This window comes from Cervus elaphus, chromosome 13 (assembly GCF_910594005.1).
Source record: "Cervus elaphus chromosome 13, mCerEla1.1, whole genome shotgun sequence".
NCBI classification, from domain to species: Eukaryota; Metazoa; Chordata; class Mammalia; order Artiodactyla; family Cervidae; genus Cervus; species Cervus elaphus.
The window spans coordinates 68,258,332-68,274,276 of NC_057827.1; the positions used below are offsets into that span (position 1 = coordinate 68,258,332).

The following is a 15,945-nucleotide window of genomic DNA, read 5'->3' on the forward strand; positions in this document are numbered from 1 at the left end:
GTCCAGTATACTGATGACATTATGCTGACTGGGGGGCTTCCCAGGTGGTGCTAGTAGACCAGAGTGTGTCTGGAAAACAAGAGGTACCTTAGAGGGTCTCTGTGTTTGGTGTTTATGAAAAACTGAAATGGCTCCCATCCAGGCAGGACTACCAGTGGCCCAGACCCTTTAGGAATGAAGGTTTGGTCACTCCACCATATAAAGAACCGTAAGCAGCTAAGGGGCTTACAGAAGGCAAAGAGAGAAAAAGAACAGGTCGTGGAAGTAGGTCATTATAAATACCAGCTGTGATCACATGACCCATTACAGAAACAAGGAGTGTTATTGTCACGAGCACTTCCTCCCTATTTTGCTATGAATATGTGTGTGTTTTCTTCCCTGTCTTATTCCCTTATCATATAAGATATATTGACTTTGTATCACAGTAGTTAAATATTACTCATTTTACATCATAGTATGTACGTAACAGGACATCAAGGAGAGAGGACACATCAGTTAAGGACTTTACCTCCACTTCTAGGGAAAGAGTTAGTGTTTTTCTGTTGCACACAGGATAGTTATATCGTTAGGCAGAATCACGACCTTGATCTGGCTTATCTGGAGAAAAAGTAGGGTTTTAGGAGGTTTATGTGGTGCCAGGTTGACAAAGAATGGACTTGTGATGGTTAATTCTGCTTCAACTTGACGGGCGCAGAAGGTACCCAGATTAAACATCGTTTCCAAGCATGTATGCGAAGGTGTTTCTGGATGAGATTAGTATTTGAATCAGTGGACTCGGTAGAGTAATCGGCCTCTTAATGTGGGTGGGCATCATTCAGTCTATCGAAGGCCTGAATAGGAGAGAAGGTGGATGGAGGAGGGGTTTCTCCCCTTTTTTCTCCCTGCTCCGCTCTTGACTCCTGCCATCTCCTCCTGCCCTCAGGCTGGGAGTCACACCATCCGCGTCCCGGTTCTCGGGGGTTCAGACTCAGACCGAGTTGCACCACCAGCTCTCCTGTGTCTCTAGCACACTGTGGGATTCCCCAGCCTCCAAAATTGAGTGAACCAAGTCCTCATGAGAAATCCCCTTTGATATACATAAATACCCTATTGGCTCCGTTTCTCTGGAGAACACGACCACAGCTCCTTAAAGGAACACTGGGTGTGCAGGCGCTGTGTGTCTGCACACAATCTTCAGTCTCACATCAAAATGCATTCTGGGTCCTGGATGGACACAAGATTCAAATACACGTGAATATGTGTAATATAGTATACATATAATATCTGTGTATTTTAACAAAGCTATGAAGTACAACCAAGAAAGTTGTGGTAGATATGTACATAATCTTACAATAAAGTTTTCCTGAATATCACTTTTAAGGGCAAAACCCATAAAAGATCCTTGTTCCTTGGAAGGAAAGTTATGACCAACCTAGATAGCATATTAAAAAGCAGAGACATTATTTTGCCAACAAAGGTCCGTCTAGTCAAGGCTATGGTTTTTCCAGTGGTCATGTATGGATGTAAGAGTCAGACTATAAAGAAAGCTGAGCACCAAAGAATTCATGCTTTTGAACTGTGGTGTTGGAGAAGACTCCTGAGAGTCCCTTGGACTGCAAGGAGATCGAACCAGTCCATCCTAAAGGGATCAGTCTTGGGTGTTCATTGGAAGGACTGATGCTGAAGCTGAAACTCCAATACTTTGGCCACCTGATGTGAAGAGTTGACTCATTTGAAAAGACCCTGATGCTGGGAGGGATTGGGGGCAGGAGGAGAAGGGGACGACAGAGGATGAGATGGTCGGATGGCATCAGTGACTCGATGGGCATGGGTTTGGGTGTACTCCGGGAGTTTGTGATGGACAGGGAGGCCTGGCGTGCTGCGGTTCATGGGGTTGCAAAGAGTCAGACACAACTGAGCGACTGAACTGAACTGAACTGAACTACATAAAATTTAACTGCTGCAGGTGGCTGATAGGCACATGAAAACACGCTCAACATCACTAATTATTATAGACAAGCAAATCAAAAGTATAATGAGGCATACATCACATCAGTCAGAATGACCCTCATCAAAAAGTCTACAAAAACAAGTGCTGTAAAGGGTATGGATGAAAGGGAGCCCTCCCACACCGCGGTGGGAATGTAAGTTGGTGCAGCCATTATGGACCACAGTGTGGAGTTTTCTCAGAAAACTAAAAATACAGTTACCACATGATTCAGCAATCCCACTCCTGGGCATACATCCACACAAAACCATAATTCAAATAGATAATGTGTCCCTGTGTTCATAATAGCACTATTCACGATGGCTAAGACACAGGAACAACCCAACTGTCCATCACGAGATGAATGGATAAAGGAGATGTGGTACAGAGACAGAACTGGGTACCACTCAGCCATAGAAAAGAACGGAATGCCGTGTGTAGCAACGTGGATGAACCTAGAGCTTATCCTGCTAAGTGAAGTAAGTCAGAAACGGAAGGACAAATATCATATGAAATCACTTATTTGCAGAATCTAAAATAGGCCGCAAATGAACCTATCTACAAAACAGAAACAGATCACAGGCACGGAGAGCAGCCTTGTGGTTGCCAAGGAGGCGGGAGTGGGGGAGGGGTGGACTGGGGGCTCGGGGTGAGTACATGCAAGCTATTTTATATAGAGTGGATAAAAAACATGGTCCCACTGTGTGTCACAGGGAACTATATTCAGTATCCTGGGATAAACCATAATGGAAAAGAATATAAAAGAGTATACATATATATATATATATGTATATATATATAGGTAGATAGATGGACATCTGAGTCACTTTGCTACACAGCAGAAATTAACATAATGTCGTAAATCAGCTATACTTCAACAAAAAATTTTATGTAACCTCTGTGTGGCTAATAAGAGAAAATAGTATACATACTAATAAAAAGCAAATAATTATCTCATATATATTGTATTCCAGGCACTGTTATAAGCATGTTATTAACACATACAATCCTCATAACAAGCCTAGAGAGTATTCGTATTTCCCCCAATTACAGATGAAAAGGGCTTCCCACGTGGCACTAGTGGTAAAGAACCCACCTGCCAACACAGGAGATACAAGAGATGTGAGTTTGATCCCTGGGTCAGGACGATTCCTTGGGAGTAGGAAATGGCACCCCACTCCAGTATTCTTGCCTGGAAAATTCCACGGGCAGAGGGGCCTGGGGGGCTGCAAAGAGTCAGACACGACTGAGCGCACACACAACCACAGATGAAAAACAAAGGCTCCAGTAGGCAAAGGATGAACCCACAGTTACACAGTTGGGAGGTGGTAGGGCAGCGTGACCGAGTCTTCACCACAAAACAGACGCATATCACAGACTGGGAAGCCTGAGAACATTTTGTGAAACACACACAGAAAGCAAAGATGAATATCTTTATGATGGTAACGCACGTAGGCACTTTCATCAATAAAGAAAAAAAAACAGGCAAACACCTTAATAGAAAAACAAGCAAACGAAGCAATTCAAAAAGGCAATCCACAAAGGAAGTGATTCAGTCAATGCCTATAAAAAAGATTCAACCCCACCAGTTATCAAAGTGGCAAATTCATATGGGCACCTTTCCACCTTATCAAACTGACTCCTTCAAATTCATCCCTGTGGGGTGAGGATTGCCAGTTGGGTTCTTTGGGAAGCAGGGTCTGAGATGGAGTTAGTGATGTTTCTTAGGGACTGGGCTTGGGATCAATACCTGTGGATGGGAGGGGAGGGCAGTATAGGGCAAAGGGAGGGAGGAACTGCAATGCAGACCATGTGGCGGCTCCCATGGGGTGTGTGTGAGCTGGGATTGTCCCCAGAGAGTAGTCCTGAGCTGGGTGGAGTCAGCCGACCTTATAACCCGAGCAGCAGGGATGACGGTCCTTCCGGGAAGAGGCATCTGGGCGACTCATCACAAAAAACAGTAAAATATTAAAAGTTGGTTGAAAAATACAGCCCACTCCTCCAGGCCCCATGAGAGCGGTGCAGAGGCAGCTCTCCGTCGTTCTTGTAAGACTCCATGCCTCCCTCCCCCGCCTCCAGCCTCTGCTCTCACGTCCCCCCCACGCCATCTGGTGTGGAGACCACCAGGATCTATCCTGAGTGCTCTGGAGACCACCAGACCCTGTATCCAGGGGTCTGCTGCTGGAACAGTTTGTACCAGCTTGCAAGAGTCAATTGTTCCATTTTCAGGCATGTTGCAAGCTGGTTGTTAAACCACCTGTAACTTGAAACAAGCTGTGGTAAGGATATTTACACCATGGAAATGGGCGGTTGTTGCAAATCAATCCAAAAGAGTGTTTTCATCCCTATTCTCCTGATTCACCAAAGAGGCCCGGAACTCCTGGGTCATCTCTTAGCTGTGTGGTCCCCACAAGGTTAAGTTCCAGAGGGCCCAGTGAGAGGAGTGGGGGAGGGATGGAAGACGGGTTGGGGTTAGGAGATGAGCAGAATCTTATGGCGAGTATCTTTCCCATGCAAATTCTCCCCACCTTCTTGGTCTGTGTCCAGAAAGACCTGCTCTTGGTAGTGTCCTTATTAACAATAAAATACTGTTTATTTTATTGTTATAAACAATAACAATAATATTTATTGTTATTTTTAAATGACAGATTTTTTGTTATATAATAAACAAAAAATATAAATTTTTTGTTTTACTTTCAGGTTATCATCCCTGCCACCCTCCCCCAACCCTCCAGCTCCTGCCTGTGCTCTCTGCAAATCCCTGGCCCCCCCTTACCAGCCAGCTCCTAGAGATCTTCACCTCTGGCTCATTGTCACTCACTCTAAGCCCCTCGAGTTCTGGTTCTGGGTGATCTGAAATCTACAGAGACAATGTCTCCACCCCTTGACCTCCGCTCCTCTAATGATCTCACCTCCCACTCCCGCTTGGTCACACTCTCTTGGTCCCAGGCAGTGGCCACAGCCACTTGAAACCATGCTGGTCAGTGTGAGATCAAAGACCTAGTGTGGAAAAAAATATAAAATATCTCACTAATAATTTTTGAGGCCTCAGTTAGTCTCAGAAAGTGTTTCCACTTGTATTGAAGTATAACCGACAAATAAGAATTATACATGTTTACAGTGTCCATGTGACATTGTAATATATGCATACATTGTAAAATGGTTACTACAATCAAGCTAACACCTTAAATAGTTTTGGGTGTGCATGTGATGAGAACATTTGAGATCTACTCTTTTAGCAAATTTCAAGTATACAGTATAGTATTATTAACTAAGTCAGACTTACTCATCAGGCATAACTGAAACTTGATACCCTTTGACCAACATGTCCCCATTTACCCCACTCCTCAGCCCCTGATAACCACCATTTACTCTCTGCTTCTATGAGTTTAGCTTGTTTAGATTCCACATATAAGTGGAGTATTGCAGTATTTGTCTCTATGCTTGGCTTTTTTCACTTAGCATATGTACATATATACATACATATATACATATTTGTATATATTGTTTTAGTCTCTAATCATGTTCAAATCTTTTGTGACCCCATGGACCATAGCCCACCAGGCTCCTCTGTCCATGGAATTTCCCAGGTGAGAAAACTGGAGTGAGTTGTCATTTCCTTCTCCAGGAGATCTTCCTGACCCAGGTCACACCTGCAGCTCCTGCTTCGGCAGGATTCTTTATCATTTGAGCCATCTGGGAAGCATTTTTTACAGTGGCTGTACCAATTTATGTTCCCACCAACAATGCACGCCAACAAGTCCGTATCCACTGAGCTCTACACGTCACTAATTTTTCTTCCTGATTTTTAGCTGCACCTCCCCCAGCCCAGGTCCTGGCTCCCTTCCTCCCCGACTGGGGTTCCATAAGCTGTCACTCCCCAAAGCCCCAACAGCTCCTTCCTCATTTCAAGACACTGCGTCTAGCTGATGAACTTATTTCCCTTTTTCCCTGAGAAAGGGAAGCTATCCAAGAACGTCAACACAGTCCCTTCCACATCTGCCCTGCTTCCTGCCCTATGGTACCCTGGCTGTGCCCTAAGGCCAACCCCTGCCCCACCTAGATACCAGGCTCCTCAGTCTTTAGCAACTTCCCACCAGCCCTCATTCCACTCTCTATTGAATAACTCCCACTACTTCCCATTGAAACAAACAAGAAAACAAACTCATCATTCCTCATTCCATTTCCCTCCTCTTTTCAGTAAGTCTTGGAAAGTATTGATTTTTGCTATTTCCTATTTCTCTTCTCCCGTTTTCTCTTGAACCCATTTTAGTCAGGTTTTCATCTCTTACCACTGCAGTAAACCACTCCCATGTCTCTATTTCACCTGGGATAAAAGCTAAGTCCTTACAATGGCCCTCAAGACCCTACATGATCCCTGCGTGAACTGGTCTCCTGTCATCGTTGCCCCTCAGCAGCCACTGTTCCATGGAGCAGCCAGGCCAACTATTTTGCAGCTCAGATCAGGGAGAACCTGGAGAATATATGTGGACCACAGGACCCCTTCCTCCTGGCTACCCACAGGACCCAGAAATCCTACAGCTCTCCCCCCATATACCAGAGGCAGTCTCGAGAAGTCAAAGATGAGAGCAGGAAGATATCTGGTTGGTCAAGCATTTCAGCCTAAGAACGATGAGTTTCTTAAAAAAAAAGAAAAAAACAACTGTTTACATTAAAATCATTAGACTAAAGTTACTAGAATGGACTCCTGTTTTTCCCCTTTCTTATTACCCAGCAGATGGCATATCTCAAAAACGATCAGATTAATTAAGTAGGAAAATAAAGAAGCTCTGTTTTCTTTGCACATTTGATGTACTGTGAGTGGTTTTCTGACCCTGCTACATGCACACAAAAACACAGAAAACAGATGACAAAGCATAGACCAAAACATTAACAGTGGTTATGGATGAGATGACATTAGGAGTGACGGATATTTTCTTCTTTATGTTTTTGTTATTTTCTGATTCTTTTTCATTGAGTGTGAACTCATTTGATAATTGGAAGAGTATTTTCAACTTTAAAAGAAGATGAAAACTTCTACTCCCAGACAAGATGGAGTAATAGAGAATGGATTTACCCTCCTACTTGAAACAACCAAAATAAACTGGACCAAATGTAAGAAATGAGAGTTCTCAACTCACTGGGTATCAGGCAACAGAACATACTAATCCTTGAGAATGTGAAGCCAAATGAAGTGAACCCCACAAATACCCTAGAATTCTGCACCCAGAAAAAAAAATAGGTTTTTAATGAAAGCAAAATAAAGATGATTTCAGACATACACACATGCTTAAAGTATTTACTAGCAGATCTTTACTATAGAACAAGTTAAAGGATGTCATTTATGCAGAAGAAAACAACATCAGGTAAAAATATGGATTTACAGAAAGGAATGAACAGCACTGGGAATGTCAACTATGTGGGTTTGCCTTTTTTTCTTACTATTCAAATTTTTTAAAGTATAATGTACCATCTACACAAAATCAAAATGATGTGTTGTAGGATTTTATAACTTATATGTAAACAAAATGTATGAGGGCTTCCCTGGTGATTCAGTGGTAAAGAATCCGCCTGCCAAGGCAGAGACAAGGGTTCGATCCCTGATCTGGAAAGATCTCACATGCGGTGGAACAACTAAGCCCATGAGCCACAACTACTGAGCCTGCGCTCTAGAGCCCCGGAGCCGCAGCTACGGAAGCCTGCGTATCTAGAGTCCGGGCTCGGCAACAAGAGAAGCCAGCGCAGTGAGAAGCTCCCGCACCGCAACAAAAAGTAGCCCCCACTCGCTGGAACTAGAGAAAGCCGGAGCAGCAACGAAGACTCGTCACAGCCAAAAATAAAATTGTAAAAATAAATAAATAAAATGGCTTCCCCAGTGGCTCAGTGGTGAAGAATCCGTCTGCAATGCAGGAGACCTAAGTTCAATCCCTGGGTCAGGAAGATCCCCTGGAGAGGGAAATGGTAACCCACTCCAGTATTCTGGCCTGGAAAATCCCATGGACAGAGGAGCCTGGTGGGCTACAGCCCATGTGGTTGCAAACAGTCAAACAGGAGACTGAGCAACTAACACACTCTCCTGTATTCCTGCCAAGATAATCCCATGGACAGAGAAGCCTGAGTGGGCTGCAGTACATAACTCGCAGGGTTGGATACTGTTGAGTATGTATGTGTGTGACTGAACACACACACTTAGACACTCGATGGTCCCAAGAAACAAAAGATTAAACATCTTGAAAAACAAAACAGCTGTCTCAAAAAGGAACAGATAACCTGAGTAGGTGTATTAGTATCTCTTCATTACCTTTATCTATTAAAGAAATACATTTATAGTGAAAAACTTTTCCTTAGGGAAAGCTCCAGGCCCAGATGTCTTCACTGGCGAATTCTACTAAACATTTAAGAAAGAAAGAGTACTCATTCTACCGAAACGCTTTCAGAAAACTGAAAAAGAGTATTTCCCAACTCATATGAGACCAGTATTACCTTCATACGAAAACCATGATTTGTTTTTTAAAGGAAGAAAAGAAGAAAGCAAAGCCGGGGAGAAAGAAGAAAAGGACAGACCATTTTTCCTCATGCATACGGACACAAAATTCAAACAAAATTCCAGTAGCAAATGGAACCAATGACATCCAAGCAGGATGGTGGGGCTGAGCCCAGAAAACACTGTTATTGATAAATGCAGCAAATTGGATGAATCTCAGAATCATGATGCTGAGTGACAGAAAGCAGATGTAAAATGTGCACACCCTGCATGATTTCGTTTGTATACAAATCTAGGACATGTGTATAACATATAGTCACAGGAAGCAGCCCAGTTGTTGCCTGGGAGGGGAGGGGGCTTTGGGGAAGCAGGAAGGAGGGCTCCAAGCAGACACTGGAAACTCTGGGGGTGCCCGATCTGCCTTATCTGGATGATGGCAAAGATCTCACGGGTGGGTGTCTCCGTCAGAACTTCCCGAATTGTTCACCTTAATTATGTGCAGTTAATGTCAGTCCATTGTGCGCTCAGTCACTCAGCCGTGTCCGACTCTTTGCCACCCTGGACTGTAGCCCGCCAGGCTTCTCTGCCCATGGGATTCTCCAGGCAAGAACACTGGGGTGGGTTGCCATGCCCTCCTCCAGGGGATCTTCCCAACGCAGGGATCGAATCCGCGTCTCCTGGGTCTCCTGCATTGCACCCAGATTCTTTACCGCTGAGTCACTGGGGAAGTCCCTTGTTTTAACAATTCCCCCCCAAAAAGATTCTAACACCCACAAATGTTTGCCAGCCCCTTGCATGGGTCTGCAGTGTTGTTCCCAGCCTGCAGTGTGGAAATAAACTCTCCCCCAGGGGTGGCTCAAAGGAGGAGCCAGAGGAGGGCAATGTTCAACAATAAAAGGAAGAATTGCTTTCCTGGAGGCATCTCAGGCAGGAATCACTGGCCGGGGTGTGGACACCGGGGAAAGCGTGGGAGGAAGATGGGTTTCCGGGAACCCTTGGTGCCCAGCGGGTACCAGCCAGCCTCAGCCAGACCAGATGGAGCCGGTTGCTACTTTCAGAAGGAAGAGAAGGCCTCCTGTCGATAGCAGAGCCGTGAGGCTTTCCTTGCCTTTCTCACGTGCTTTCAAGTGGTGGGAGGAGGAAACGACAGGCTGGAAGGAATGCCCTGTGCCCACCTGTGAGAGCAAAAGACAGCCACCCAGGAGAATCAGCAGGAGAGCAGGATGGTTGGGGACTTCCCCAGTGGCTCAGCGGTAAAGAATCCACCTCAGTGCAGGAGACGCGGGTTTAATCCCTGGGCCAGGAAGATCCCCTGGAGATGAAAATGGCAACCCACTCCAGTGTTCTTGCTTGGAGAATCCCGTGTACAGAGGAGCCTGGCAGGCTACAGTCCATGGGGTCTCAAAGAGTCGGACACGATGGGAGTGACTTAGCACCGGCAGGCAGCATGGAGTGACCCCAGATGGCAGCGACCATGGCTGAAGGACCCCCACCATGAGGCAGGTGCCTGGATACCCTGCTGTTCTGGCAGCCGCTGGCCACCGTGCAGCAGAGAAACTGGGAGCAGAGTCCAGCTCACACTGCTGTCTCCCACAGACCCGACTCCTTGGAAAGTGCCGCGTCCCGAGCTTGGACATGGCCTGCTGTTGCTCATGACACAGGAAGACTGGCGCATCACAGAAATACCTTGGACTTTGCATGGACACCCAGGGCTTCAGATTCCAGCATCATAATTTACAGGCTCAAAGGAAGCTAAACAGTTTACCTTTGGGACCCCTGGTTCACATGGGCCAGCCCAGGGCCTGGGACCTCACCTTGTATTCTAAAGTGTATTCTTTCCCTTCCAGGATCCACCTTAGCTTGAAAGCTTTAGGACTCATAACTGGACGCACCCCTGAGAGGTACCCAGGTCTATGGCGTGGGAATAGTCATTACCATCTTGCAGGATTGTTCTAAGGATTTAATGAGGTTGTGAGCAAGGGCCTGCACCCAGAAGGCAGCTGAGCCTGGCTGTGCGGTGTCGCTACCAGAGCGCCTTGCATCACCCCTGACCACAAGGATCTGACTCATTCAGATTGCTCTCTAAAACTTAGGGCCCCGGAGAGAAACTCATGTTGCAAGTACATCTTGGCAGCTTTTGGAAGCACAGCATCTCAATATTTAGACATTGTGGTTTTCCGATTGGTGCTAGGATGAAAATAATAAAAACTCAGACTGCAAAGGGAGAAGAATAGAAATCAGCAGATTTATTATTTCACAGATTGTTCCCCCTAGGTAAACACGCCTAATAATATCTGCTTAACGAGTGAATGCTGCATTGTCTTTGGGGCCTCGGGCTCCGCTGATATTCTATGTGCCTGCTGCACCCCACACCGGCCCATCTCAGGGTGCTTCGCTGATCATTAAGTGGGCAGAGGTAACTATGCATCTAATAGGCAATATTATGTGTGCATATCCAAGCACGTCATGTGTAAACAATGGGGTGAAATCAATCATGTTCACTTGGTTGGCTGCCTCCTTTAAGCACCGTTTCCATCTATTCCAGTTCCTTATTGCTGCCTAATGAACCAGCCCCGAAACTTAGTGGCTTAACACGACAATTAGCATTTTCAATAAGTACAGTGTCATCACCGCCCCGGGTTCTGGGGGTTGACTGGGCTCAGCTGGTGCTCCTGCTGGTGTGTGGCAGTAGGCAGCTTGCCCTAGAGCGAGCTTGGCGCTGTCGTGGGCTGGCACCTCAGCGGAGGGTGCTGCCAGGACACCCACACATGGCCTCCACGTGTGCACTTGCCTTGCTTCGAGCATGGCAGCTGGGTTCTAAGCGCACGGTCCTGAGGGAAAGCCTTGTGTGACCCAGCTTTGGTGGCCATCCCACATTACCCGCCCTCAGTTTCAAGGCAATGGAGGGGTGGAATGTGATTGTCACGTTGTGAAAAAGGGAAACCTGGGACCACGGTGGAACATGCAATTGGCCTCACATGACTTCCAGGTGCATGCATGGCTGTTAAGTCACTTCAGTCGTGTCCGACTCTTTGCAACCCCATGGACTGTAGCCCGCCCGGCTCCTCTGTCCATGGGATTCTCCAGGCAAGAGTACTGGAGTGGGTTGCCGGGCCCTCCTCCAGGGGATCTTCCCGACCCAGGGATTGAACCCATGTCTCTTACATCTCCTGTAGTTTCTTTGCCACTAGTACCACCCGGGAAGCCCACCTTCTAGATACAAACAGTAAATCATTACTTTTTCCTTCAGTTCGGTCTCCAGGGAGGCCTTCTAGATGATTCTTTGTGAGTCTGGTTGCCACGGCTGTCTGTATAACAAACTTATAACTATGAGCATGCATTTCTCTGAATGATAATAATCTGTAATTCTGAGTTTGTACAGTTCAAAATTGTCTTCTTCCCACTTTACTCAGGGAGAGCAGTTTTCCATATTTCAGGGCAGATTCACACACACACACACACACACACACACACCCGCAGCCCCGGCCCCCAGCACTGTTGCTGCTCCTGAGGCTCGTGGACCAGTTCCACAGGAGAAGGCCTCCCCCCATCACTAGGTTATGCTAGTGGGGACACCATGCTCTGGAAGCAGAAGAAACAGATGGCAGTTGGGATTCAGCTGCAGCAGCCTTGGACCTTTGCTTGTTTCAGAGTCAAATGAGCAGAGATGTGGGGACTTCCCTGGAGGCCCAATGGTTAGGACTTGGAGCTTTCACGGCTGGGGGGCCCAGGTTCAGTCCCTGGTCAGGAAACTAAGATCCCACAACCCGCATCGGGAGGCCCAAAAAAAAAAAAGGAGGGCTGACAGGTGCTCTGCGGCCCCAAGGCCATTCTGCTCGGGCTGCAGCAAGTGTGAACAAGAAAGGCTCTGTCTGGGCAGCCGTGAGCAGGAGACCTCTCCCAAGAGGCCTGGATGCTTCTCTGGGGGCCCCGGGCTCTCTGAGCTCAGGCTGCCCTTCCTGCAAGGTGGCTTATGGTTCAGGCCCCCCAGTGCTCTCATCACACAGGAGAAGTCCTTTCTGCACCCACCCCACCCCCCGCCCCCCACACTTATCACCTGCAGAAAACCCCTCTCATAGCCCGGGTCTGTGACTTTGAACTCCTCCAAGATCTACAGCTCTTGGGATTCAGGGACTGACTCATTTTCTCATCAACTGCCCCCACATCCTCCTGTGGCCTCCTAGGCAGCCCCTCTCCACCTTTTCTCCCCTTATTGTAACAGCGCTACTCCTCCCCACCAACCCCCCTGGTCACACGGTTTAGAACCTGACCTTGAGGATATCATACTTGAGAGACGCCACCCCAGCAACCTCGATTTCAGCGTGAGGTTTCCCCCAGGCAACCTGGGGAGCTCCACATGGACTGCACTGCAAGGCCCCCCTCCTCCAGGGTCACACTCCCTCTGGGCCCCAGTTTCTCTCGGCTCTGGTCCCAACGGCTCTGACAGTCCCTCCACCTGGTGTTCCTGGTGGGGCCTCAGAGACACGGGAAAACTCGGAGTCTGAAGCACAAGGCTCTGGTGTGGGCTTCTCCCAGCCACATGACCTCTCTCTGCGTCCCCTGCCCCCACTGGCTCCTGCTGTTTTGGTTTGAATTGTTTACCTCCCCCAAAAAACCACGCTGGGATCCAAACTCCCAGCACCTGAGAGCATGACCTATTTGGAGATGAGGTCTTTGCCGAGGTCATCAAGTTGCAGTGATGTCATCAGGGGAGGCCCCTAATTCCATACGACTGGTGTGCTCCTCAAAAAGAGAAACTGGGACCCACACACAGGGGGAACACAACATGAAGACACAGGGAGAAGACAGCCGTCTAGAAGCCAAGCAGAGAAGCCTGGCTTCCCTCGTGAACCACAGAGGAAGCCACCCCACCGGCATCTTCAGCGCAGACTGCAGCCTCCAGACCTGGGAGGCAATGACCATCTGTAGTTTCAGCCTCCTGGGGTGTGGTCCTGCGACACTAACACCCCTGCCTGGGCAACATCCCAAAATGAGATAATACAACAGAGGTGCTCTGTAAAGGGAAGGTGTTGCGGACTGATTCTCACCATGAGCCATCATTGAGCGCCTACGGTATGCCGGGGGCCGTGCCTGAGTGCCAGGGGTCTGCATGGCCAACTCCCATCAAGTCTTCCTTTGCTTCCTCACAGGAGTCTTATTCTCGAAGTCCTTTTTAAAAAATGCATTCATTAATGAATTATGGCCACCCTGGGTCTTCATTGCTGTGTGGATTTTCTCTAGATGCGGCGAGAGGGGGCCCCTCTCCAGCTGCCGAGCACAGGCTTCTCAAGGTGTGGAGCCGGGTCTCCAGGTGCACGGGCTCAGTAGTTGTGGCACACAGGCTTAGCTGTCCCGCGGCATCTGGAGGCCCAGTGGTTAGGACTTGGAGCTTTCATGGCTGGGGGGCCCGGGTTCAGTCCCTGGTCAGGAAACTAAGATCCCACTAAGATCTTCCCGGACCAGGAATCGAACCCATGCCCTCTGCGTTAGCAGCGGGATTCTTTACCACCGGACCACCAGGAAAGGCCTCGCAGCTCCGTTTTTAGTGGAATCGGTGTCAGACTCTTACAGTCCTCACGGCTCCTCGTTAACCATTAGGCACACAGTAGGAACTTTATCAATGCCTATCGCGTGGACTCAGCTCTGGATATGTAATAGCTGCAAATTATTTAAGGTACAAGTCTGTGCGCGGGCGTGCTGACTATTTTATAGTCTTCAGCAACATACAGAGCAACTAATCCTAGTTTAGGTTCAAAACGGCCTCATCTATTTCTCTCCATGACAAGCCTGTCTTGTTCTGTGGGCTACGGGATCTGGCCCCGAAGTGGCAACATCTGCTTGACTTTCGTGGCCTCGTCCCACCCTGCCCAGGTGCAGATCACGGCTTTGGAGAGGGTTTTGAGAGGATGGTACAGTTTCTGGGCAGAGCCGACTGCAGGTAAAAGGCATCTCATGTGATGCATTGCACAAAATTTTAATTCTAATAACCCTGTAGTTCATCTAAAACTGGTGGAAGGAAGGAAAGAAACAAAGAGGGAGGGAAGGAGGGGAAAAGGGAGGAAGGCGGAAAAGCAAGCAACATATTTGGGGTGAAAACAGCCTCTGCGGCATGTGGACGTTGAGGGACACTGGGCTGAGTGACGCTGGGCAGAAGCGTTTTCTGCACCACAAGGAGAATGCCGGGTGTGTAAATTAGATTGCCGTCTTTTCCCTGCAAACAGTGAGAAATTATAGATGCCAAGTGTCTGAGGGGGAATCTGCTGGGCACATGGCCCCCTTTTGCCTTCATGCCACTTTTCTTTGCTCCTCCAGGGTCCAAAGAAACCAGCATGAATTATAGCAGCTGGCCACAGCCTCCTGGCCTGTAAGAAATAAATGAGGACATGTGTTCAAGTTCCATCCAAATGCATTTACTGAGTGCCTAAAACATGCCAGTTCCCGTGAGAATGCACGAAGGGTCCTTTGCAAAAGGAGTGTGCAACCTTGCCTGACAGTCCAGTTCCATGATCTTTATTGAGTGATTACTGTATACCAAGCACTGTGCTCCTTTGGGGGTAGAAGGAGGGAAGAGGCATCAAGGTGAATATGTCATGATTCCTGTTCCAAAGGAGATTATTCGAGAAGGAAAGGGCACCCCACTGCAGTATTCTTGCCTGGGAAATCCCATGGACAGAGGAGCCTGACAGGCTACAGTCCACGGTGTTGCAAAGAGTAGGACATGACTGAGTGTCTCAACAATAACAACAACCAAGGAGATTATAGATTGATGAGGGAGAAAGATGCATAAAGAGCTCTTTCCTCCGCCGCCGCTAAGGTGCTCGGTTCTTCCGAGGAAGCTAAGGCCGTTTTGGGGTGAGGCCCTCACTTCATCCGGCGACTAGCACCGCGCCCGGCAGCCCCCACCTAGCACTCGCCTGCACCATGGCCTCCGTCTCGGAGCTCGCTTGCATCTACTCTGCCCTCATTCTGCACGACGATGAAGTGACGGTCACGGAGGATAAGATCAATGCCCTCATTAAAGCAGCCGGTGTAAATGTTGAGCCTTTCTGGCCAGGTTTGTTTGCAAAGGCTTTGGCCAATGTCAACATCGGGAGCCTCATCTGCAACGTGGGGGCTGGTGGACCTGCCCCGGCAGCTGGTGCTGCACCAGCAGGAGGTCCTGCCCCAGCCACCGCTGCTGCCCCAGCTGAGGAGAAGAAAGTAGAAGCAAAGAAAGAAGAATCTGAAGAGTCTGATGATGACATGGGCTTTGGTCTTTTTGACTAAACCTCTTTAGTAACACATTCAATAAAAAGCTGAGCTGTTAAAACAAAAAAAAAAAAAAAAAAAAGAAAGATGCATAAAGAGGCACTATTTTCTCTTTCATTCTCACTGTTGTTGTTGTTCAGTGGCTTAGTCATGTTGACTTTTTACAACCCCATGGACTGCAGCACGCCAGGCTTCCCTGTCCTTTACTATCTCCCAGAGGTTGTTCAAACTCATGTCGATTGATGCC

The 15,945-nt window shown here is 47.8% G+C and overlaps 1 protein-coding gene across 1 annotated transcript; it reads left to right on the forward strand.

Annotated features, from left to right (window-relative positions):
• The first annotated feature begins 15,242 nt into the window (after nt 1-15,242).
• Nucleotides 15,243-15,759, forward strand: LOC122706841 (60S acidic ribosomal protein P1). The gene has a single exon (XM_043922357.1). It carries the CDS (start codon nt 15,372-15,374, stop codon nt 15,714-15,716), a length of 345 nt encoding a protein of 114 aa, XP_043778292.1. The 5' UTR covers nt 15,243-15,371; the 3' UTR covers nt 15,717-15,759.
• Nucleotides 15,760-15,945: the final 186 nt, after the last annotated feature.